General features: G+C 38.4%; 1 protein-coding gene and 1 pseudogene across 1 annotated transcript in view; both read left to right on the top strand.

Moving 5' to 3' along the window:
* LOC122151387 overlaps positions 1 to 1,338 on the top strand; it is a 9,802-nt pseudogene extending 8,464 nt beyond the window's left edge.
* LOC103208311 (stonin-1) overlaps positions 1 to 26,052 on the top strand; it is a 107,235-nt gene that overhangs the window by 60,537 nt on the left and 20,646 nt on the right. Inside the window, exons 2-6 of the mRNA XM_007953996.2 lie at positions 9,396 to 9,497; positions 9,700 to 9,823; positions 20,526 to 20,581; positions 22,467 to 22,560; positions 23,032 to 23,621. Of these exons, the coding sequence (XP_007952187.1) occupies positions 9,396 to 9,497; positions 9,700 to 9,823; positions 20,526 to 20,581; positions 22,467 to 22,560; positions 23,032 to 23,621 (966 nt within the window). The remainder of the gene's footprint in view (positions 1 to 9,395; positions 9,498 to 9,699; positions 9,824 to 20,525; positions 20,582 to 22,466; positions 22,561 to 23,031; positions 23,622 to 26,052) is intronic.

Raw genomic sequence — 26,052 nt, 5'->3', positions numbered from 1 at the left:
CTGCAGCCTTCTCTGGGATTTTGGCTGAATGCTTGCTGTTTGCTCATGTTCCTTTTGAAGACATCAAATGGAACAGAGCTGGGTCCCATCAGGATTTCCCACAAGGAACCACCATTTCCTTCCTACAACTTCTTCAAAATGGGAGTGAAGCTAGAAGCTGTGGACAGAAAGAACCCTCATTTCATCTGCCCAGCCACTATCGGGGAGCTCCAGGGCTCAGAGGTGCTTGTCACTTTTGATGGGTGGTGAAGGGTCTCTGACTACTGGTGCCACTTTGACTCCCAGGACATCTCCCTTGTGGATTGGTGTTCCTTGACTGGAGATGACCTACAGCTGTCTAGCTCAAAAGTTGTGATTCCAAAGAATCCCCATCCTGTATCTGATATGAACACTGAAAAGCCCAGCACCCACAGAGTGCCAAAACTATCTTGGAGTATCAACCAGAGAAGAAGGGGAATAAACCAGGAAAGAAGTGGGGTCAGGCACCCAAGACCCTAATTCTCCATCCCATCTCTACCCCATCTAAGTTAGTTGAACCTTTGAAATTTCCAAAGAACGGGTATCCCAAACCTGGCAGCAAGAGGAAACCTTGGACTTTGCTGAACCCACCACTCATCTCACCAATAACCAGCACCCCAGAACTGGATGCCAGCACTGTGCCCCAAGATGGTGCCACTATCCCCAGTTCAGACATGCAGGCCCCACACTATGTATTTACTTGCACAAGAATGTCAGCACAGGCCCCCACTTAGATAAGAAGAAAGTCCAGCAGCTCCCTGACCATTTTGGGCCAGCCCATGCCTCTGTGGTGTTGCAGCAAGCTGTCCAGATTTGCTTATCACCAGAAAACCATCTTTAGCTTTCTCAAACAGGGCCACAGTGGTGAGGTTATCTCAGCAGTGTTTGACTGGGAGCAGTACACCTCCCAGCAGCCAAGAGCATCACCTATATTCTCTGCTTCCTGGAGAAATTCTGCCACGACCTTTTTAGTGACAATCTGTTTGGCAACCAGCCCTTTACACAGACTCACTTGTCGCTCATTGGCACAGAGTACAGTCACAGCCATAACAGGTACTTACCAGGGTTGGACTGATACCTGGAAAACCAAGATGCCTCTTGACTGAGCAGCTGGGACTCCTCCTCATAGACAGTTGAAGACGTGATGTAGTTTGTTCAGCAAGCTGACCCTCAGCTTGGATCCTATGCTGACTTTTTTTTGCAAACACGAGATCGATGGCAAGGCCCCGCTTCATGATAATGAAGTACATGGGGCTGAAGCTGGGGCCTGCACTCAAGCACTCCTATCACATTGACCGTCTGAAGCAGGGCGAGTTCTGAACAAGGAGGTGCATCCTAGACAGCTGAGTGGTCAAGCAGATGGGGTGCTCTTCCCATGAAGGAGTGTGGTCACCCATTCTCAGGTGCCTCAGTGGGATTCCAAGCCTCCTCAGGACTCCAGGAGTCTGTGCAGAGCCACCACTACCCTCTCCTGCCATGATGTGTCCTTCCATGATGGAACAAAGAGGGGAGAATGTGGGGCCTGGGGCTGGTGCTGCTCTTCCCCTCAGCCCTGCCTCAGCTCTGAGGTCCTCCTGTATTTATTTCTCAGGTCTAGCTGGCCTCTAACCAAAAGTCTAGACTGGACACCTACCGAGTGATGGCAGAAGGAGCCACCCTGGGGCCTTGGAAGACAGGGTCTTGAATTGGCAATGGTGCCCAGTCCCCTCACCACTTATTAGGCCTGGTGTGGTACCCATTGCCCTATAGCTCCTGTTTTCTCACCACCAGCTCCCCAGACTCCAAACTAATGGTGCAAACCTCTACCTTCTTGAAGAAAAGATCTTTTTTTACTGTTAATTTTTTTTTTTCTGGCACTTGATCATGCCCTTCTTCAGTTCATACTCCTCTTGCCTTGGAGCCTGGGTTGCAGGAGGAGAGAGAATGGCCTGTCCTGGCTCAGAGAGACCCTTTCCAGATAGGCCTAGCCCTTTTTCAGAGAACACTACCCTAGGGCACTAGCTTTTGGGGGTGAAGAGACCAAAAAGCTTTGACCACATCACTCAGCATGGGGAGGAGAGAGTTGCTGGCACCTTCCCTTGCCTTCCCCCACTGGGTTCTATGCAGCTCTGAGCTTGATCTGTGGGAATAGGAGCCCCTACACTGTCCTGGCCACACAGCATCCCCTACCCCAGCTCCTTGCCCTGACCAGAATTGCTACTGAAGATTTTTCCCAATGATTTTAGGCCAAAAAAGCTCTAAAGTGGAGGAGGAGGGAGGGGTTTCCAGGCTGGAGTCTGGCTCCACCCGTTCTGCTGTCCATTTGCTTCCTTTGTAAGCTATGGGCAGCAAGCCGCCCCTGCTACCATCTGGACTTATTTTATGTTGATTTGTTTAGAAATAAAAATCAATATAGAGGCCAAAAGGAAAAAAAAAAAGATATTTCTGAATGATAAATATTGAATTATTCATCTTTTTAACATGCTTAGGAGCTCTGGTAGCATAGTGCCTAAGGCAGTTGACTGTTAACCAGAAGTCTGGCTGTTCAAACTCACCAGCTACTCCGTGGAAGGAAGATTGGGCAGTCTACTTCTGTAGTGATACTGGTTTGGAAGCCCAAGGAGGGGTCCCTATGAGTCAGATCCTACTCGATGGCAGTTGAGTTTTTTTTAACATGCTTGATACCTTGTTTATTAGCATATTTAGAGTAAAATCAAGCACTGAGTCCTGCAAAATAGACAATAAAAGATGAAACTCACTTGATACATAAATGAAAACTTTTCATGTTAGATAAATATTAATATTTCTAATATGTTAAGATGGGGCAATCTACTTCTGTAGTGATACTGCCTCGGAAACCCAAGGAGGGGGCACTATGAGTTAGGTCTGACTCGACGGCACATAACAACAACAACAACAACAACAATATGTTAGGATGTTTGCAATATTTTAGTATTATATTAAACGTATGCTAGATTCATCCACATGTATGCCAAATATATTTTAAAGTTATAAATATTATTGTTCACAAAACTTAGGACATAACTGAATGTAAATGCAATACAGTTAAAAAGTAACCTGATTAAATTCATTGCAATGGCTGACTTATTCCAGTTGCCTCACGTTTATGTGTCATCTGGGATTGGAGTTCATATTGGTTGTTTACCAGGATGTGCGCAAGAGTGTATCCTTGTGTTTGTATCATGGTAAAGAGCATTGCTGGCTCTCTTGGCTGGACTTGCTGGATCAGCAGATGTGGATGTATAAGACAGTTCTCTCAAAATGGATCAGAGACCTTTTATCTATTGATGTAATTCATCCTTGTCCAGTAACTGCTCATGCTGGGTCCAGTTGCATATTGGGTGAATATAGCGAGTTATACTCGACAGCCCACCCCACCCCTATCTCTTGTTCATTAGAAAAAAATTGGGATATACCCAAGAGACCTACTGAGATAAGGAGTTTCAATTTCACAACAGGGGACGGGAGAAGACAGATATCAATGAAGTTGTTGAAGTAGAAGGGGCCTCAGCTTAAACAAATTTGTGTGTGGGCACCCTTGTGACCCTGTGTGGATTTTATGGCCAGCTGGTAATGTGCACTGGAGCTGGTATCAATTTTTTTTATTGCCCTGCCAGTTCCCTTCCAAAGTGACACATGCTTTTCCTTGTGTCCTATCTGCTTGGCATCTATGGGTCTTTGCTTCGGACACCTGATGCCCCTGTTTTGTTGATGCCCTGAGCACATGCTTACCTTGCTTAGTGGGTATTCTGTCCCTGTACAAAGGTTCCATGTGCCTTATTTATATGGTCTCACCCCTGCAAAGTTTCCATGTACCTTACTTGTTGTGATGGTTATGTTTGTATGTCAACTTGGCTAGGCCAGGTTGAGTGGCTGGGCAGCTGGATGTAGTATTCCCCATGATGAGACTGGTAATCAACTCCATGGTGGAATCTACTGGGAGCAGCGGAGTAGCTGCCTTTGGGTATGTGGTCTGCTTCCTGTATATAAGAAGAAGCTTTGAGAATCGTCTCTAGCCTATGGCACGCTTGGACCCTGCATGTAGCTGTGTCGTTGCTCAGCAGCCTACTATGCTCTGCCAACCTTGGGACTTACAATGGATTTAAGTTAATGGCCTGCCGTGTGGTTTGGTAACATCAGGACTGTGCCTTTTTACTTGTCAACTTTGGGGCTTCTCAGCCTCAGCAGCCTGCAGCTGTCTGAGTGAAGAAACACCTCTAGCTCCAGTGGGCCGGGAGCAGAGGCAGAGTTGGACCCAAGGTTGAGGGGCTTTCACCTAGCCCCTAGAGCCTGGTACTTTGAACTTGGACTTAAAGCTTCCAAATTGTAGGAATAATGTCCTGTTTGTTAAGGCCATCTCATTTGTGGTATATTCTTGTCAGAGTGGCACTAGGTAACTGGAACACTTACATTAGAAAAACTGTCCAGTCCCCTTGGTGGACCACAAGTACTTTATTTGCATAGTCCTACCGAATTATTTGTGAGAGTCACAAGACCAAGCTAAAAGGGTCATATAATAGTAATTCACTGCACTATAGGTACCAAGCTCCAAATTTAATTAGGAAAATATCTATGATCTACAGTATAGCCCTGGGAAGGGTGTTGTATATAATAAAGCAATGTAAAACAGCATGCTGTCACAAAAATTTAGGTGTTACTAATCCTATGCATTTAGGAATAAAGTTTTAAAACCTGGCTATGAAAAAGATGGAAAACAAAAGCCCTTTCAGCTTTCTTACTTACTAGCTTGAATAATTTAATTCGATTTTATAATATGAGTAGGAATCAATGACTGCTTTTAGTTTTTCTATTTTGGGTGAAAGGTAAGTCACTGAATAATTCTGGTGGTAAATTGCCAGGTAGAGAAAACAACTATTTAGAATTACTGTATAAAAGTCTGGGCTTTTTGTAAAAGAAATTTCATGTTGTTTTTGATTTAGGGAAGGGCTTCATAAAAATCAGCTGCTTGAAACTCACAAACCATAAGGTACTTGACCCAGGTAAAGCAAATGCAGAATGGTAGGGTGTAAATAGTTCTACCACCCTTATATGCACAAATAAATAAGCTGGCAATTTTAAACCGAATAAGATTTTTAATCATCAAATAACTTAGCCATCTGGTTAGGTCAAGACCCATCTGTAGGCTAGAAAGACTGTTTAAAAGGCAAGGTGATGGCAATAGATGACTCCTTCCCTTTTCTAACCCACCTCATTATCTGTGCTCACATCTACCCTCGGCCTTGGGTATGATGTGCTCCTAGATGCCTCGCCCTTCAGGGGAGAATTTCTGCTGGTGGAGAGATGGTGATTTCTTTCTGAAGAGGAAAAGGAGACTGAGAGGCATTGGCAAATCCCTTAGGGGCATCGCAGACTAATTAAATCACTTGTATTTATTTATTTAAAGGTCCCAAGGCGATTTTCAACTTTGAAAATCCTTGTTTTTAGATCAGCGGGTCTCATTTCAGTCTCCATCCAAGTCACCTGGAGAGCATGGTTAAAATTACAGGATGGTGGGCGCAGTCCTCAATATCTGATACAGAAGATGGGTAAAAGGCTTGATAATTTCCATTTTTAACAGGTTCCCAGATGATGCTGACACTGGTAGTTTCAGAACCAGTGTTGGAAGAATTTGGCTCTGGTTATTTATTTTTTCTGGAGTTCAACTGGGGGTGGCATGGTGGGGAGGAACGAAAACTGCTAGGAGAATACAGCAACAATTCCAACTTCAAAGCTGAAATAGGAACTGGCAATGGCCACTTCGTCTCCCGTCTCCCTTGTTAAAAGTCTACTACACAGCTTGAGGAAATAAAGGTTTTTAAGGATCATGTGACTTGCCCAGAGTAGGTCTAGACTATCCGTTTTAGCTGCCCCATTAGGGTCAACAACCCAGGCTTCTCTCCCGCAGTCAACACAGTTTAATTCATTAATCTTTCTCTCCTCCCCTGCCCCGCCCCCGTGTCCTTCCGCAGCTGCGCATGCAAACCTCGTGCACCAGGCGTTCAAAACGCACCCGGATGCATTCCTCTGTGCCTCAACGCATGCCGCGTAGACGGGAGGCAGTGAAACTACCAGCATGGCCTTTGCCAACCCTGTGGTAAGGACGAGCCCAGTCTTTGGTCTGAGCACTGTGTCGGGGGAATGCCCCAGGACTCTGGATTTATGATTATAGGCAGCCAGGCCTGGTACATCCCTTTTTTTACACTGGTCCTTCACAGACTTTCAGAAACCTCATCTTCCTCACCTTTGTGTTGGAGGAAGTTAAGAAGAACAGTGAACCGGAAGTTGGGCTTTGCCCCCCCCCCCCTTACTGGAAAAGCTAGTGTTCCTCTTCTCCCTCTTACTTCTTAATCAAATTGAGAGAGCCCCGGGTGGTGCTCTGGAGCAGTTCTGCATACGTGGGGTCTCCCACTCAACGTTAGCTAACAACTGGTTGGGGTACTTAGTAGGTGACTCGTGTGGAGCTCATCCTTAGCCTCCATAGGAATGACTTGGAAAATTGTACTCTAATTTTCTTATCTTTAGTAGGAGCATTGTTAACTCCAACCCATATTGTTTACTAACATGAAAGACCAGGTAATGTGATATTTCATGTTACCCAACCACATATTTTGTAGCCCCCTTCTTTAGCATCTTAATGCTTCTATGTACAGTTTAAATTCTTAATACATAAATGTACAACTTAAAACATTTTTTTTTTTAATGGACAACTACCTGAATCTCACAGTGAGAATTTATAGGATACATAGCATTTTAAGACCCTCCATGAATCTTAAAAACCTGAATTAAAAGACAAAAAAAAAAAAGGTTCACTTTTATTTTTAGTTGATCTCAACGTATTTCACATTTTGTGCAAGGCAGTATGTTCATACCTGTGTCATTATATATGTTCCCTGTATTATGCATATCTGTATCTATTTCTGATGTTAGTGTGCTTTAAGATATGTAAAAGACTTGAATATAACTTTACCATGTTTACCATTTTATCTGATGGTGAACTTCAAGAAGGAGTGTGTGTTTTCTTTTAATAACTCAAACCAAACCAAACTCATTGCCACTGAATCAATTCTGACTCATGGCGATTCTCATTGGGTTTCCAAGGTGGTAAATCTTTAGGTAAGTAGATTGCCCAGTCTACCTCCCATGGAGTCACTGGTGGGTTGGAATCACCAGCCTTCTGGTTAGCAGTGAAATGCCTTAAGCACTGTACTGCCAGAGCTCCTTCCTTTAATAAAGGTGTTAAAATTATTTCTGGACTGTACCCAGTTTGGGAGCTCTGGTGTTGCAGTGGTTAAAGCATTTAGATGCTAAATGGGGAGAAAAATGAGACAGTCTACTTCCTGAAAGACTTAGCCTTGGAAACCCTTTGGGGGCAGTTCTTGTCTGTCCTGTAGGGTTGTTATGAGTTGAAATTGACTTGAGGCAATGAGTTTGGTTTTGTTTTTTCCTACACAGTTTTAGCAAAGATATCAGACTGGGAGAGCAATATAAAGTCTTAACTGTAGTCCTAAAAGAGAAAGTATGTTCATTACTTATTTTGCTTCTGAAAAATTGTTCTAATGAATTCTTTTTTGACTGCTGCTGTTACGCTCTGTGGGAGAAGGCTGAGGCAGTCTGCTTCTGTAAAGATTACACCCTTGGAAATCCTATGGGGCATTTCTACTCTGTCGCATGGGGTCGCTACTCTACTACAGTGAGTTTGAGGTTGGCTCAGATGGCAGATCTTAAAAGATGTTTTTAGCCCTAGGAGTTTTCTTCCCCCCAGTTTTAAATGTGATCACACTAGCTGGGACTAGGCCTGAAGCATTGATTAAGTAAGCATTTATCAGGGTAAACTGTTCTAGAAGAAGTAACTCCTCTAGGGGCTAGTATTCCTAATGGATATGCTTATGAATACTTTATTATTCAAATATTACTGATTGGCCTATTCGTAGGGTTACCCTAGATCTTTGGAAGGTTTAGTTTTAAACCTAACTGCTGTTGACATGAGCAGGAATATTTAAAGTGTTCATGAAAAAGCAGTCGTAGGATGCAACAATTTTCATTTTGGCCCGATTAAGCAATTTGAAATAAGAGCATCTCAACTAAATTCTTGTTTTGCCTTTTTTTTTTTTTTTTAAATCAATGGAACTTCCCCCTGGTCAGTATTGTCAGCATACTCATTGCCATTTTTGGTCTAGGGTAGGGGGGAGAGAGCACAATTTACATAGATTTGAATGACTTTTATTTCATAGACTTATTACTCTATTGATAAAACCAATGCTTAATCTGAATAGAAATCTACTTAATATTATTGTCATGGCATGTTTTTATTAGGAAGCATATTAGAATGGTTGTTAGCCCATGTAATATGTCGACCGTGAAAGGGTAAGGTTGGTTCAAATCCTTTAGTTTCTGTTAGGAAATCTGTTTTGGTGCAGTTTTACTTTTACTTGACAATACGTCCTAATACTTTTTGGAACTAAGTGTTTTGGAGTAGGGCAGGTTTGGTTACTCTATCTTAACTGCTTGCTCCAGTAGTTTATATTTGTAGAAATCATGTAGTGAGCCATAATGAATTCTCTTTTGGCCTCTATGAGAAAAGGTAAAGTGAAAACAGGTTTACTTCCAGCTGCCTTAAATTAATTTTCCTTTCTCAAAGGAATGGGAAGGTTAAATATCGATACAAAAGCCAATTGACGTAACAGTAACCATACATCCTTAAGAGATTATGATCGCATGTGTTATTGTAGTCCTTCAATTTAGCCTTAGGAGCCTTGGTGGTGCAGTGGTTAAGCAATTGGCTGCTAACCAAAAGGTCAATTGTTTGAACCCACCCGTCAGCTGTTCTGTGGAAGAAATATGTGGCAGTCTGCTTCCCTAAATATTCCAAACAAAAAACCAAACTCACTGCCATCGAGTCGGATCTGACTCATCGCAACCCCTCCTTGGGTTTCTGAGGCGGTATCACTACATAAGTAGATTGCCTAATGTTCCTTCTGAGGAGTGAGTGGCTGGTGGGTTTGAACCACCAGCCTTCCGATCAGCAGTCAAATGCCTCAGGCACTACACCACCAGAGTTCCCTCCCTAAATATTACAGCCTTGGAAACCTGCTGGAGCAGAGCAGTTCTACTTTGCCCTATAGGGTCACTATGAGTCAGAATCAACTCGACAGCAGTGGGTTAATTTAGCTTTGCAGAAAGGCTGAGACTGTGGGTCTGAAGCTAACACAGTTTATGGGAAGGAAGGTAAGATGATACTGAGAGCAGGCTGTGATTAGAAAAAAAATTACAGTGGCTTTTCTTTAAACTACAAGATTAGAAAGAGTACATTTCATGTCTTTTAAGGGTAAATACATTCAAATATGAGAATTTAAACCTTTAACAATACTTTTATGTAGCCTAAACTCTACAGATCTGTAATTGAAGATGTAATTGAAAGAGTGCGGAGTCTATTTGCTGAAGAAGGTGTAGAGGAACAAGTCTTAAAAGACTTGAAACAGGTTTGTAGACAATATACATTTCTCTTTTCTTTGTTTAAAAAAACTGATGAATCATAGTTCTGATTCTTAATTATAGTTTAGTACCTATCCATTCATTGTGCTGTCAGAGGACAATTTAATTAGAAAAGCTTTTTAAAAAGGAGCAATAAGTATCTTGATAATGTTTTGTTTTTGAAAAAAAGCAAACAATTTTTCTCTGCAGCTCTGGGAAACCAAGGTTTTACAGTCCAGAGCCACAGAAGACTTCTTCAGAAATAGCGTCCATTCACCTCTCTTCACTCTTCAGTTGCCGCACGGCTTGCATCAAACATCGCAAACGTCAACAGGTTGGATAGTAAATTAGTCCTATTTGGATCTTCAGAACAAATTCACTTGGTGATGTTTTTAAATTAGGGTAATACTTTTAAGATAAGAAGGTTTGTCTCTCAAAGTTATTATTATTAAATAAACAACAAATCATTACTCCATGTAACTACTGATTTAAAAAAGTAAAATCAGTTTCTTAAATTATTATTTTAATATCGACTGCCACAAACATGATAAAGCCTTACTTCAGAGGAACACGTTGTCTAGTTTGTGGGTTATTAGAGCACCCACTGATTCTATCGGAGACTTTGATTGGGTCTAGTCAAGGAGTGACCCAGCCTTCATTACTGAAGCAGCAGAGGGAAAGATGCTTGAGAACACGTGCATTTGCTCTCACCCTCTTGACTTCTGTATTATAATCCTTTTAATGTATTAGAAGCAAAATGGGGGGTTAATAACAATATGGGGACAGACTGCTTCCCTTTTTGAATATATAAAATAGTGGCTAGAAACTGACTATATGCATTTTACCTTTATTTTTGGATTTCTTGAATCTAGACCTCTGCCTTTAATGAAAATACTTGTGTGTGTGTGTGTGTACACACACATACATATATACATGTACCAAAACCAAAACCAAATTCACTGCCGTTGAGTCGGATCTGACTCATAGCGACCCCTCATTGGGTTTCCCATCTTCCTTCCAAGGAGTAGCTGGTGGGTTTGAACCACCAGCCTTCTGGTTAGCAGTCAGATGTCTTAGGCACTATGCCACCAGAGCTCCCTACATACATACATATGTGTGTGTGTGTAAACTGGAAATGACTAACTAGATAAAACTGATTCTGTTCTCTTTCTAACCTTTATTTCTTCTTTTCTCCTCTGCTTCTTATCATCTTTATGCTACTCTAGTGTGTGTGTCTATAAACACACACACACACACAGACACAAAAAAGTTTTATTGAGTTTACCTGAAATTGAATAGATTAGTGTCTGTAACAAGTTCAAGTAGTTTTGGATTAGATTTCAGTAATAACTAGAATGTTAATTGCATGCTTGGGTAAATTCATATGAAAATTACTTGTGTCAAGGTGAAGAGACGAGGTCCTAGGATCCTTACTATTACAAATCAGAGAATTTAAGGTTGGCAGCATTATTACTTATAAAAATGAAGTAAATTAACAGTGAATATTGAATCACCAAACATGAGTTAGTTTTACCTAATATAATGTTTATAAAATTATCCATGTTTTAATTTCTAAATTGGCATATTGAAACATTTTATCAATTGTTGGGTTTTGCGTTATGGTTTCATTTTTAACTTCACTATTTTATCGGGACATCCCTGATGTCCTGTTTAAATAACATTCTTTTAAAAATTTTTTATTTACCTCTATTTTATTTATTAAAGAAATTTAAGGATTTTTACTGACAAGTGGTATGGAGGTTGTGGAGTAAAGGAAGAAAACACCTGACATTTTAACCAAAACCTAGTTAAACATTTCAGGTTGTCATTCAAAATTGCAATACTTGATTTCGCCACAAGATGGTAATGTTACCAGTGATTTGAATCACAAAAAGTCTTGGAGCTACTATGTCTAGCTGATTTTCACTGGGCACCTTATTCTACGCCTTGGAAGTTAGTATAATGAAATAAGTACATTTTAAGCAAGACAATTTTTCTTATTATTCTCTTCTACATCATTTATAATGAAGTAGTTCAAGAGGAAGTACATGTAGCCTTTAAAAGTGCATTATAAGCCTTGTTCCTCTCTCTCTTCATTACTAGGTACCTACAATAAGATTTTCAAAGTAAACAGTCTCAGAAATTGAAGTACTTCTTAATCTTCTTATTGCATGCTTGAGTCTGATTAAAATAACCTAAACTAACTTCTACAACCTTTTTCTCTCCTTTGATAACAAGTTTAAATTAGATCTGCAGTGGACTAAGTAAGTCATTTATTTGTTTCACCTTTGATGCTTATTTGCCCAACCATATTTTCTTTGAATATGTTGTTTGTTGTTGGGTGCTGTCGAGTTGTCTCTGACTCATAGTGACCCTATGCACAGCAGAATGAAACACTGCCCGGTCTATGAATATTGTATACATTTATTTAGTAATTTCCTATATATTTACTTTTTATTTTGTCTTAGGACTCTTGTATTTACCTCTTAAAAACTGAGAACCCCAAAGAACTATTATTTCTGTGGATTATAAATATATATCATTAGAAATTAAAACTGAAATATTAAAAAAATTTGCTTTATTAATAGATTTTAAAAACCTATTACATGTTAGCATAACAACATGTTTATGAAAAATAGCAATTTTCCAGAACAAAAAATACTTTGTTAGAGGAGGTATTGTTTTACTTTTCTTTGCAAATCTTTTTAATGTCTGGCTTAACACAAGATAACTGGATTCTCGTATCTGCTTCTAAATTCAGTCTGTTGTGATATGTATTTTTGGTTTATGTATATAAAGAAAATCTAGCCTCTTAAACTACATAGTCAGAAAAGAAAGGAGTATTTTAATAGCTTATTCAGATAATTTGATACTACACCAAAACTCCACATACGGTAGTTTCTGAGAGGTTAGCCACAAGGTGTAATCTGAAACCATATCAATAAACTTTTCATAATATCACACTAAAATTTTTGCCTGTCTTGCACCTTGAATTATCCTTTAACCTACATGTAATTTTGTAACATATGTCGGTTATTTGAAAAAGATTTGTTCACTGAGTTATGTAGCTGACACATTGTTTATTATACAAAATAAAATCCTATTCATTAACAGCACATCATCTCATCACAAACGTATTATGGGCATGAGAAAGCTGTCAAGCTTACTTAAGTAGATAAAAATTTTCCAAAATTCTGATTTTTGCTTGAAAGCTTGATTTTTCTTTTTTCATTGGCAAACAAATCTGTCGGTTGTTTTCCTTGAAGTAATGGGCATACTTAACTCATATTTTAAAAAAATAGTCTGCCAAATACCCAAATCTGTATAACCATAGTTTCTGTCAGTTATTATTTCACATAAAAATGCTATTTTATGAAAAAAGAGAATAGATTTCCAAATTTAAGCAGTCATACCAATGTTCTTCCTTGCTCTTTGGGGTACTGAAGAAATGCTTTATGTGTTCTTATTTCATCACACAGAATATGAAAGATGTGTACTTGAGTATTGAAATTTGGTAGCATTATTATGGTTTCATCAAGGACCTTCTTAAGTGAAACTCTTGTTTGTTTTCTTGAGAGTGGCAATGGAGATCACGGGACTTACTGCTCCAATTCATGCTAGAGTGACTAGTTTTACTCATCATTGCTTTTGTATCACCAAAAACAAACAAAAAAACTAAAAGAACAGTGAAAAAGTCATATATTGTCTTGGTATTCTGAAAATAATTTTGACTTCTTGAATACCCTGAAAAGGTCTCAAGGACTACTGTTCTGTACTCAGGGTGGTGATGTGTGATTTATAATTCATTTTTGAGAATGCAGTGGGGGTCTATTAATAGCTACCTCAGAATAGCAGGTGTGAACTACGACTGTCCTGGGCAAACAGATGTGTAGTCAGCTACCTGTCTATAATTGCCTTTTTCTAGGGAACTTCCAATCAGCTTCTGTTATTTGGTCTTTATCGCAAATGATTTTTTTTTTTTCTTTTTAAATGAAACTATCAGTGAATATGGGAGGAAGAAAGGAGTAGAACAGGAACATTGAGAAACTTATGGTGGCTTTTTATCTTTGAGCATTAAATACTCATAAGCTATAGGTATAACATGTCCAGTTGTTCTCGAACATGGAGCTGGTGAAAGTTTCAGCAGTGTTATTGGTTCTTTAGAAAATTTGAGGCTTAGAATAGAGGCATACCTCAGAGATATTTTGGGTTCACTTGCAGAGCACCACAATAAAGTGAATATTGCAATAAAGGGAGTATTGCTGTAAAGCGAGTTACATGAATTTTTTGGGTTCCCAGTGCAAATAGTAAAAGTTATGTTTACAATATACTGTAATCTATGAAGTGTGCAATAGCATTATGAAAATATTTGAAGTATTATGAGAATTACCAAAACGTAACACAGAAACTTGAAGTAAGCACATGCTGTTGGAAAAATGGTGCTGATAGACTTGCTCGGTGCAGGGTTACCACACACCCTCAGTTTGTTAAAAGATATGAACAAACAAACAAACAATATCTGTGAAGCACAGTAAAATGGGGTATGTCTCTATTCACTTTGTTCCTCAGGAGACATCAATATACTGTTGATTAGTCATAAAGAAGAGACAGTCTTTGCACCTTTTGAATCATGTGACTTGGTATTAGGATTTGGGATGGTTCAAAACAGGACCAAGAATTGTGAAACTTTTACCTGTCTCAGTGTAGCAAAGAATATTCGATGCTGGTAAGGGAAGTTCAAGTTGAAGCTGAAGACAATTTAAACAATGAGAGCGAAAATATGACCTGGATTATATCCCTCCTGAGTTTAGAGACCATCTAAAGAACAGATTTGATGCACTGAACACCAATGACCAAAAACCAGAGGAATTATGGGATGACATCAAGCACATCATCCATGAAGAAAGCAAAAAAGATTGTTGAAAAGACAGGAAAGGAAGAAAAGACCACAATGGATGCCAGAAGAGACTCTGAAACTTGCCCTTGAACAGAGAATAGCTAAAGCCAATGGAAGAAATGGCAAGATAAAAGAGCTGAACAGAAGATTTCAAAGAGCAGCTCGAGAAGACAAAGTCAATTATTGTAATGAAATGTGCGAAGACCTGGAGTTAAAAAACGAAAAGAGAAGAATATGCTCGGCATTTCTCAAGCTGAAAGAACTAAAGGAAAAACTGAAGCCTTGAGTTGCAATATTGAAAGATTCCATGAGCAAAATATTGAATGATGCAGGAAACATCCAAAGAAGATGAAGGAATATACAGAGTCACTGTACCGAAAAGAATAGATCGATGTTCATCCATTTCAGGAGGTGCCATATGATCAAGAACCAGTGGTATCGAAGGAAGAAGTGGAAGCTGCACTGAAGGAATTGGTGAAGAGTAAAGCTCCAGGAATTGACGGAATGCCCATTGAGATGTTTCAACAAATGGATGCTGCACTAGAGGCCCTTACTTGTCCATGCCAAGAAATTTGGAAGACAGCTACCTGGCCAACTGACTGTAAGAGATCCACATTTGTACCCATTCCAAAGAGGTGATCCCATAGACTGGAAATTATTGTACAATATCATTAACATCACATGCAAGTAAAATCCTGCTGAAGATAATTCAAAAACAGTTGCAGCCGTATATTGACAGAGAGCTTCCAGAAATGCAAGCTGGATTCAGAAGAAGATGTGGAATGAGGGATATCATTGCTGATGTCAGATGGATCTTGGCTGACAGCAAAGAATACCAGAAAGCTGTTTACTTGTGTTTTATTGACTGTGCAAAAGCATTTGATTATATGGATCATAACAAATTATGGATAATGTCGAGAAAAATGGGAATTCCAGAACACTTAATTGTTCCTCATGAGGAACCTGTACTTAGACCAGAAGGCTGTCATTTGAACAAAACAAAGGGATACTGCATGGTTTAAAATCAAGAAGGGAGTGTGTCAGGGTTGTATCCTTCACCATACTTATTCAATCTGTATGCGGAACAAATAACCCAAGAAGCTGGACTATATGAAAAGAACATAGCATCAGGATTAGAGGAAGACTCATTAACAACTTGCAATATGCAGATGACCCCACTTTGCTTGCTGAGAGTGAGGATGACTTGCAGCACTTACTGAAGAAAGTTAAAGACAACAGCTTCAGTATGGATTACATCTCAACATAAGGAAAACAAAAATCCTCACAACTGGACCAGTAAGCAGCATCATGATAAATGAGAAAAGATTGATGTTGTCAAAGATTTTATATTACTGGTTCCACAGTCAACACCATTCAAGCAGCAGTCAAGAAATCAGATGACACATTAACACTTGGCAAATGTGTTGCAAAAGACCTCTTTAAAGTGTTGAAGAGCAGAGATGTCTCTTTGAAGATTAAGGTGTGCCTAACCCAAGCAACGGTATTTTCAGTTGTCTCATATGCATGTGAGAGCTGGACAGTCAATAAGGAAGACCGTAGAAAACTTGATACTTTCAGGTCACGTTGGTGAAGAATACTGAAAGTACCATGGCCTGCCAAAAGAACTAACAAATCTGTCCAGAAAGAAGTGCAGCTGGAATGCTTCTTGGAAGCAAGAATGGCCACACTTCATCTGAGCTACTTTAGTCATGTTGTCAGAAGGAACTATTCCCTGGAGAAGGATGTCATGCTTGGTAAAGGGAAGGGTCAGCGAAAATGGGGAAGGCCCTCAAGGAGATGTATTGGCACAGTGACTGCAACAGTGGGCTCAGGTATAGCAGGGATCGTGAGGCTGGCACAGGACCTGGCACTGTTTCATTCTGTTGTACATAAGGTTGCTGTGAGTCAGAGCTGACTTGATGGTACCTAACAACAACAGGGAAAAATACACTTATAAATGTGCATATTATCATGCTACGTTATCTTACTACAAAGTTTCTTAAATTTGTGGGATTGATTTTTTTCTGATATGATGCTTTATTGTTTGTGAAAATTAATGTTTCTAGAGTATATATATATATAAAGATAAAAATTCTGATACTTTCAGAACACATATGCAGTTAAAACAATTGTTTATTAAAACCCTCTTGAATATTTGAAAAAATGTTTCAAGCACAGTTAGTTGTGTATTTCACTTGTGAACATACATCAATAGTGTGTGTAACTTGTGAATTTAATATCAAAATGAAATAAGAGCTACATGAAACTTCACTCTAGGGCTGTGTTAGTTCAGTGCTTTTATTCTGATGGCTATAAAGGCATTTTTAAAACTCTTCATGGCTGTGTTTGATTTCTTTAAATATAGTGCATTCTTCTTCAGGATTTATTGCAAGGTATTTAAAGAGGAAGATTGTTGCTATTTTTCCTCAAGAAATTCATTTAATTGCTTCAGACAATGCAGTAACAGATTTTTGTTTCTCTCAGGCTGTGGTTTAAGCTGTAGCAGCTTAAGCGTTGCTCACTTCAGCTAATTAAGACTAATACCATTGTGTTTCTGCCACTCCAGTTCTTTCTAATTTACCCCTTTCTAAAGGAATGCCTATTAATAAGCAAAGCCATAGATGAACAAAGGATAAAAATAATTCTATGCTTCATTTACCATCAATCTCTGCAGCCTCACTTCTGTTGTCTTAACGTGGAAAGAATGTTTAGTTTAAAAAATGTTTGCTCTTCTGAGCTGTTTATTGTGTATGATGGAGCAATCTTAGCATCAGAAACAGATATTTGGGTAATTTTCCTTAATGCTGTATGTGAAAAACAGGCCATAATAAACATTGCATTTAATGCATGTGTACTGCATAAACATGCTAAAAAGTTTTTATAAAGAAAAGGCAAATGACATTTTAACAGTCAGATTTACCTAAGCAAAACGGACCTTGAGAATTTAATATTTATGATTACCTTGATGACGTGAAATCCATCTATTGTGGTTGCTAGGAGCTCTGGTGGCGTAGTGCCTGAGGCATTTGACTGCTAGACAGAAGGTTGGAGGTTCAAACCCACCAGCCATTCCTTGGAAGGAAGATTGGACAATCTACTTCCATAGTGATACTGCCTCGGAAACCCAAGGAGGAGGGGTCACTATGAGTTGGATACGACTTGACGGTAGTGAGTTTTGTTTTTTTTTAAAATTTGTTTTAAAATATTTTTTTTCATGCCAGATTGTATTTACACCGAGGTCAACTTTTTAGAGGTATTACAAATGAAGGGATGGTTAGTATAGAAAATTGGTAGATAATGAAGGAAAAATATATGAGATTATAGCCTTAATGCAGGTTGAGTTGGAGTTCTGAGAACTAGTGTTCCCATATTTTTCTTGGCAGTTGTACCTGTTTCACATGCATGCTTCAAGAGACCATTTATTCCTAAAGCTTGCTTGCTTACTTTGCCAAAGTATTGTAAATAACTTTTCTTGAATGAATTGGAATTTTTCATATTCTTGGTTATTATTGTTATTTTTGGTGAAAATATACACAACAAAACATATACCACCAATTCATTCAACAATTTCCACATGTACAATTCAAAGACATAGGTAACATTCTTCACTTTGTATCATTTTTCTTGATATCCTTTTCCAAATTATTTCACCACCATTAATACAAACTCTTTGCCCCCTAAGCTTTACATCTAACCATTTGAGTTGGTGCTGTCAATTGGATCACATTTAGGCAATTTTTTTTAAAGAGCACAATAATCAAAGCAAACATTCTTTATTTTTCAAGCTAAACTATTGTTTGGTTTAAAGATGACTTCAGGGGATAGTTTTGGTTTAAGGTTTAAAAATTTCCTCAGAGTTGTAGTTTTTGGGAGTCGTTCAGCAAAATGGCTCCAGAAAGGCTGGATTATATGAAAATTTGAAATTCTTTCCCATGTTTTTACCCCTTTTGACCAGGATTCTTCTCTAGAAGAATAACCAGGCACCATCTAGTACTTCTGGTCTCATGGCAAAGAAGGCAGTTGTTTACGTTAGATGGGCATTCCACTTCCTCCTCTTGATTCCTGATTCCTGCTGCTCCTGCAGGCTAGTAGAGAGAAATTGTTGTATCTGGGGTAGTTGCTTGAAATTTTTTAAGACTTCAGGCAGTATACAATGAAGTAGGGGGTAGAAGAGAGGCACTAAAATCAGTATTAGGCCAGTTAACTAGGATGTCCCGTGAAACCATGACCCTAAACCTCTGAACCAGGAAAACTTGTCCCATGAGGTGTTAGTACCAGCAGGTACTCTTTATTGTTGTTATTATAAAAATATATATAACATTTACCAATTCAACTTTTTTCAGGATTATAGTTTAGCGATGTCAATTACGTTAATCCTATTGTGCCAGATTTCCCAAATAATAGCTCCCCTTCTCCCTCTCCCTCTGACCACTGGTAACTACTAATAAACTCTGGTCTATATACATTTGCCTATTGTTATATAAATAAGATCATACAATGTTTGTCCTCTTGTGATTGACTTGTTTCACTCAGCATAATGTCTTTGAGGTTTAACCTTGTATTACAGTATATCAGGACTTCATTTTTCTTTATGCCTGAGTAGTGTTTCATTGTTCCATATGTACTACATTTTGTTTATCTGTTCATCTGTTGATAGAGAATGAATTGGAATTTATTTTGAACCTATAATGTTTAGAATGGGTCTATCCTGGGTTATTCTGTTCAATGGTGTGATAGTTATGTTTGTGTGTCAACTTGACGAGGCCTGGTTGAGTGGCTGGGCAGCTGGTGGTAGTTATTCCCCATAATGAGACTTGCAATCAGCTCCATGGTAGGATCTACCACAAGCAGCTGAGTAGCTTCTTTGGGTATGTGGTGTGCTTCCCATATATAAGAAACACCTTGGGAATGGTCTCTAGCTTACGGCACTCTTAGACCCTGCATGTAGCCATGTTGTTGTTGCTCAGCAGCCTGCCATGCTTTGCCAACCTTGGGACTTAAAATGAACTTGAATTAATGGCCTGCTGTGTGGTTTGATAATATCAGGACTGTGCCCTTTTACTTATCAACCTTGGGCTTGTCAGCCTCAGCAGCCAGCAGCTGTCTGAGTGAAGAAACACCTTTAGCTCCGGTGGGCTGGGAGCAGGAGGCAGAGCTGGACCCCAAGGTTGAGGGGCTTTCCCCCAGCCCCTTGAGCCTGGCACTTTGAACTTGGACTTAAAGCCTCCAAACTGTAAGAGAATAAACTCCTGTTTGTTAAGGCCATCCTATTTGTGGTGTATTCCTGTCAGAGTGGCACTAGGTAACCAGAACAAATAGTATAATCTTTTAGAGATGTGTCACTTTAACAAATGTTACCTTTTCTCTCCAAGTGAAAAGTTCTAATGGAGATTTGGTGCTATCTTGTCTTACTCTGGTGACATAGTAAGGAGCTCTGGTCACGTAGTACCTAAAGCATTTGACTGCTAAACTAGAAGGTTGGTGGTTCAAACCCACTGGCTGCTCTGAGGAAAGTTGATTGCACAGTATACGTCTGTAAAGATTTACTGCCTCGAAAACCCAATGGGGGTCTCTATGAGTTGGAATTGACTCAATGGCAGTGAGCTTTCTTTTTGTCTTACTGAAGAATACCTAGGTTTTAGTTTTTGCTTTTCTGTAGTTTTTTTTTTTTTTTTTTTTTAAATTGTGATTTTGGTGAGAGTTTACAGAACAAATTCATTGTCCATTCAACAGTTCATACACATTTTGTCTCATGACATCGGTTACAATTCTCATAATACAACACCTCTTTTCCTGCTTCCTCTCTGTGGTTACCTTTTCCTATGTCCTTTTGTCTTGTGCATTCCTGCCCTCTGAGCTGTGTCCCTGTGCAGAACACCTAGGTATTTTGTTATGAATTCCTAAAGTATAATGTACTTGATTACCATGAGATATTTTCTTTTGCTACTTATGTCTTTATTTAAATTTGTTGAATAAATATAATTAAATGCTTTTTACCTCACTTGGAATCATTTTAAGAATTCCCGTGGCCCAGCATGTTGGTGATGACAACTGTGTATATATAGTTAAAAAAAAAAAATTTTATTAAATTGGTAAATTGTAACGAATGTATAATATATAATTTTTTTTTCCTATGTAGCATCTTTAGTTATTCCTTCTGGTAGAACTATTCCCGGTTTTACCACAGCAGAACTGGTATGTAACTTATTTAACATATATTTTACAAAATGACTCCCCCCCTCAGTGAATGATGGCAGAATGGGCATAGATATACTTCACAATCCTCTAGTTAAATGGGAAAAGATAGGATGAGGAATGGGGCCATAGTAATAGGTTCATAGCATAGATGTAGGAAAAACTCAGGAGTTTCAGAATTGACGTTTTCTTACCAGCTTTTCCTGTCTTTCAGGGCAGTTGTTAGCATTTGGCAAGACTATAGCTGTGTTAGTGTTAGGAGAGTTCTAAAGTTGCTGAAGTTGAATGCAGTTTAATATACTGTAATATGTTATATACTTGGTGGATCTTAGAGGAAGGATTTTGAGATGGTGCGTTTTTTCTGATTTTTTTTCCCCCTGGTGTTGAGCTATATCATAGTTTTCCCTGTTTTTGAAGTGAAATATTCTGGTAATTATCTCTGTGTAAAGTAGCGGTTTCTTTTCCTCCTTGCATTAGGGGCAGGAAATAAAATTACAACTTATAATAGAAAATTGAGTAGCTTTTCAGGGGGGAAGAATAGCACTTTTTCTTTTTTACCTTTCTTCTGTAGTACTGATGATATATAATTCACTAACTGTTGTTCATTTACTTTCAAACGATTTAAAGGTTTAGTAAGCCATTTATTCCCATTTCTTCATTTAAAACAAACAAAACTCACTCCCTTTACCAGGATTTATGGGAAAAAAAATATGCTTCCATAGATAGGAAACTAAAGAAGAAATATTTCTGGCTTTTAAATTTATGGGATTATCTTTGTTCTGATTATAGAAATAATGTGTTCTTGTAAAAAGTAAAAACAAAAGCCAATACACCGCCCCCCGAGATTAAAAAGTAAAAAATGAAGCACCCTGCACTTTTTTAGCCCAAATATCACTGTTTTAACCATTTAATCTACATTCATCTCGACTTCTTTGAGAAAATTCTGTTGATTCGCAGGGTGATTGTACTGTTTCTGTAATTTTTCACTTAATAATATATATGAATCCTTAACAATGCCAGCAAATATAGATTGATCCTAGAGGTTATACCACAGTGTAATTAGCCTATCTTTTGTTGATGGTCATTTAAATTATTTTCAATTTTTCTAATACAGCACTCCATTGAATATGTGTACATAATGTCTTTATGTACTTGTGTAATAATTTCTAGAAGTAGAATTTCTGGATCAAAAGTCATGCATGTTTTCAATTTTTTTTATCTATTGCAAAATTGTCTTCCAAAAGGATTGTACCAACACACACTTGTAGCAGCAGTTATCTTAGAGAACTTTTTTTTTTTTTAATTACATCCTTACCAACACTGGGTGTTATTAATCTTTTAAATGTTCACAGATCTTATAGGTAAAAATGTATGCTTTTTGATTTAGTGTTTTTTTTAAACCCCGTATGGAGTTGCCATAAGTCAGAACCCGACTAGATGGAAATAACGACAACAGTAAGATGATTTAATTATTACAAAATAAGAATTATATATTATATTATTTGCATTGAAATTCCATAAGTAATCCACTTACAGGCTGGAAGACCCTTGTAAACAGCTGTGGTCCTTATATTTGACCCCTTGAGAATTGGTGGCCCAGGCATAACTAGGGAGTGGATATAAGTTTCATGAATTAATGTTCATTCATTAAGCCTCACTTGGCTTCATTGCTAATAGCTGTAGAACAGCATTTATTTTGATCCCTAATGGAATAACCTAAATTGAATATTAAAAAGTGGTTTTATATAAAGAACTCAGCCCTAATGAACTTTTCAAACTATTGTCCTCCTGTTCTGAATCAGATTTTTTGATTCCCTATGAGACTAGGGGAATAGAAGGATATAAATCCTTTTCTAACTTTCTAATATTAATTTCTCATATCTAGGGCACCTCAAACTCCAGTGCAAATTTTACTTTTCCTTCCAGTATTGGCTATCCTGTTCATGTACCAGCAGGTGTGACACTACAGACTGCATCTGGTGAGAGTATGTTCTAAGGATATTTTGTTTCTAGCATTGGTGCTAACTTCCAGACATTAAGTTTTATGATTTTAATATACTGTATACCAGACTGCTAACGAGATGGCTGGCGGTTCAAACCCACCATCCACTTCTCGGAAGGAAGGTTGGGCAATCTCCTTCCATAGTGATACTGCCTCGGAAACCCAAGGAGGGGTTGCTATGAGTTGGATCCGACTTGACGGCAATGAGTTTGGCTTTTTGTTTTTTTTATACATCTCAAAATACGCCATAGAACCAATAGTGAAAAGAGGCTAGAGTTGGAGAAAAATGTTTAGTGTTTTAAAATAAAAGTAATGTATATGAGTTGTAGAAAATACAAAAAAGTCTACATATTGGTATATTTCCTCCAAACCTGTTGTTCTTTCTAATTTTTTAAAAAAGAAAGTTAGGATTCTATTATACTTACAGTTTTGCTTTCTCCATTTTAAGGTCACCTTTATAAAGTCAATGTACCAGTTATAGTAACACAGACTCCTGCAAGAGCAAGTATTCTTCAGCATCCGATTCAGCAAATATTTCAGCAGCTTGGGCAGCCTTCAGTAATGCAGACCACTATTCCACAATTGAGCCCATCTTCTCTTCAAGCAACTACTGAGAAGTCACAGAGACTGGAAACTGTGTTCCAACAACCCACAATTCTACATTCTGGGATAGTGGATAGAAAACACGTAGAAAATGTCATCACTGACATATTTGTACCTCCTGGAAATGAGCATAAAATCATGTGTGAAGCTTTGTTGAATCAGCAGGAAAGCCCTCAGTATATCAGTCTTCCAGGTGTTGTCTTTGCTCCACAAGTCTCTCAGATAGATTCCAGTGTGGAACCAGTGCTCAGTGTTTCGGCTAGCATGACTCAAAATCTGCATGGTGGACCCTTTTCCACAGGCCCTCAGGAGGCTCTGCACCAGCACGTGCCTGATGTTCAGCTTCATGTTGTTAAAAATAGGATGTATGGATGTGCTTCTGTAAAGCAACCAAGAAATATAGAGGAGCCCAGCGGCTTACCTGTCTCAGAGAAGGTAGTTCTCTGTTCAACTTAATAGTATTAGGGGGCAGATAGCGATCAGTGTCTAGACTTCCAGAGTTTTTTTAAGCAGTAAAGTTAATCGAAGTTTATTTTTGCTTGTTTATTTTCCTTTAGAAGATTGCTGCTTTATTATTTTTCATATAACTATTAGTTCTTAAAGTACTTATGCTCAGCATTTCTAAATTTTTTACTTCAGTCAATGAATTAGAATATTTCTTTTCAGAAAATGCATTTGTTTTAAGGTAATCCATTTTACCTCTTCTTTACCTTGTGAGAATTTTTTCTTTCCTGGCAGATAAAATTTAAAAGACCCACAAATTAATCCGACTAATTAAACAGATTTGAGGTAATTTTCTGTCATTTAGCATGCAAAAGAAGTCCTACTGTTTCTCTTCTTTTACCTAATTTTCCTAAATTCCTTTGTGGAAGTTTTTCTTACACAAGAACTTATTTTTCCAGTACATGTTTTGTTTTTCCTTATCTGCTAAAATACTAGATTTATTTGATTTTGTTTATAATTTAAACAACTGAAAAATAGCTTTTAGTTAATGTTCTTCACTGAAAATAGGCCTGAGATAATAATTTATAGGCAATTCATAGTGATGGGAGAAAAATTTGTAGGAAATTTTGGATGGTTAAACTTTTTTTAAAAAAATCTTATATTATCTTTTTCCAAGTAGCTTATGTTGTTGTTATGTGCCGTCAAGTTGGACTTGACTCATAGCGACCCCTCCTTGGGTTGCCAAGGCAGTATCACTAAGGAAGTAGATTGCCCAACCTTCCTTCCGAGGAGTGGCTGGTAGGTTTGAACCGCCAGCCTTCTGGTTAGCAGTCAAGTGCCTAAGGCACAATGCTACTAGAACTCCTAAGTAGCTTATAGCTAATTCTTTTTAAGACTTAATGACACCTGACAAATAATTCAAAGGTTATAACATTAGCTAATCATTTAGTGGTTCTCTAGAGCTACTGTACAAATCTGTTGTTGTTGTTGTGTGCTGTCGAGTCAAACCCGACTCATAGCGACCCCTCCTTGGGTTTCCGAGGCAGTATCACTACGGAAGTAGGATTGCCCAACCTTCCTTCCGAGGAGTGGCTGGTGGGTTTGAACCGCCAGCCCTCTGGTTAGCAGGCAAGTGTCTTAGCCACTATGCTACCAGAGCTCCCGTAGTAATGGATAATTAAGTGCTACCTTGATGTTTTATTTTTAGAATGTTTTAAATTTCCTAGGTAAAATGGGAAAGACAAGCAAAGGAAATCACTATCTGAAACTATTTAACTCTTTTAGAACATGTCAGATGTTTGATGAAATCTGTTCAAGACCTTTTAGCAAGTTTGTTTTCAGTTTTGATATAAAGTGCTGAGATTTAAGTGTGTTGTTTAGTTTGAGAATCTTTTCATGGTATTTTTCATATGGTACATAAGACTGTAAAATTCAGTGTAGCCTGAGTTCATAATTATGAAACATCTGGACTTGAGGTAAAAAAAAAAAATGACTAAATTTAAAATTAATGTTAGTGTTCATCATATTAGTTTTGGAGGCATCTTCCCCTTGGCCTCTATATGAACTTTGCACATTTTTGGTGTGACGAGCCAAGGACTTGTTCTACTATTACTCATTAGATGTCATCTTGTACTTTGTTCCAGAGTAGGAAAATAGATTAGTTAAGGGAGATTAATCAAGGATTGTTTAGGAAAGTGCTAGTGGGGGAAGTGGTTGAAAGCTTGAGCTTTGAAGCTATGCACTGCCATTGAGTCGATTCCAACTTATAGCAACCCTATAGAACAGAGTAGAAATGCCACGTAGTGTTTCCAAGGCTGTAAGTCTATTACTATTATTTTTTCAATCACATTTGAGTAATTTTTTATTGAGGATATATATTTTATAGGGTGGCTATAAATCTAATTAATAAGACTGCCACATCTTTTTCCTGTGGAGTGGTTGGTGGTTTGAACTTTTGGTTAGCAGCCAAATGCTTTAACCACTGCACCACCAGGACTCCTTTTTGAAGCCACAGCAGGTTCAAATTCCAGATTCACCACTTACAAGCAGAGCTATATAATGTTACTCAGTTATTCAGTTGTTGTGTATAAATTGAACATAATGCCAACCTCATAATTTTTAGGATTATTTGAGATCATGGATATAAAATATTTAATAGCCTCAGAGATCAGTGGTACTGTGCTTTGTGGGTTTATCATATATTGGGAGACTTCATTTAGCTTTAGTAGCTTTAAAATAGATCTTATCTAAAACAGAGTCCCTGAATAGTGTACACAATTAATATGATCAGCTGCTAATTGGAAGGTTATCCGACTCATAGCGATCCCTCCTTGGGTTTCCGAGGCAGTATCACTACGGAAGTAGGATTGCCCAACCTTCCTTCCGAGGAGTGGCTGGTGGGTTTGAACCGCCAGCCTTCTGG

This window comes from Orycteropus afer, unplaced genomic scaffold (assembly GCF_000298275.1).
Source record: "Orycteropus afer afer isolate SDZICR_OR568_19922 unplaced genomic scaffold, OryAfe1.0 scaffold00423, whole genome shotgun sequence".
Lineage (NCBI taxonomy): Eukaryota > Metazoa > Chordata > Mammalia > Tubulidentata > Orycteropodidae > Orycteropus > Orycteropus afer.
Note: the sequence above shows the minus strand (reverse complement) of the source record. Positions and strands in the feature narration are given on the sequence as shown.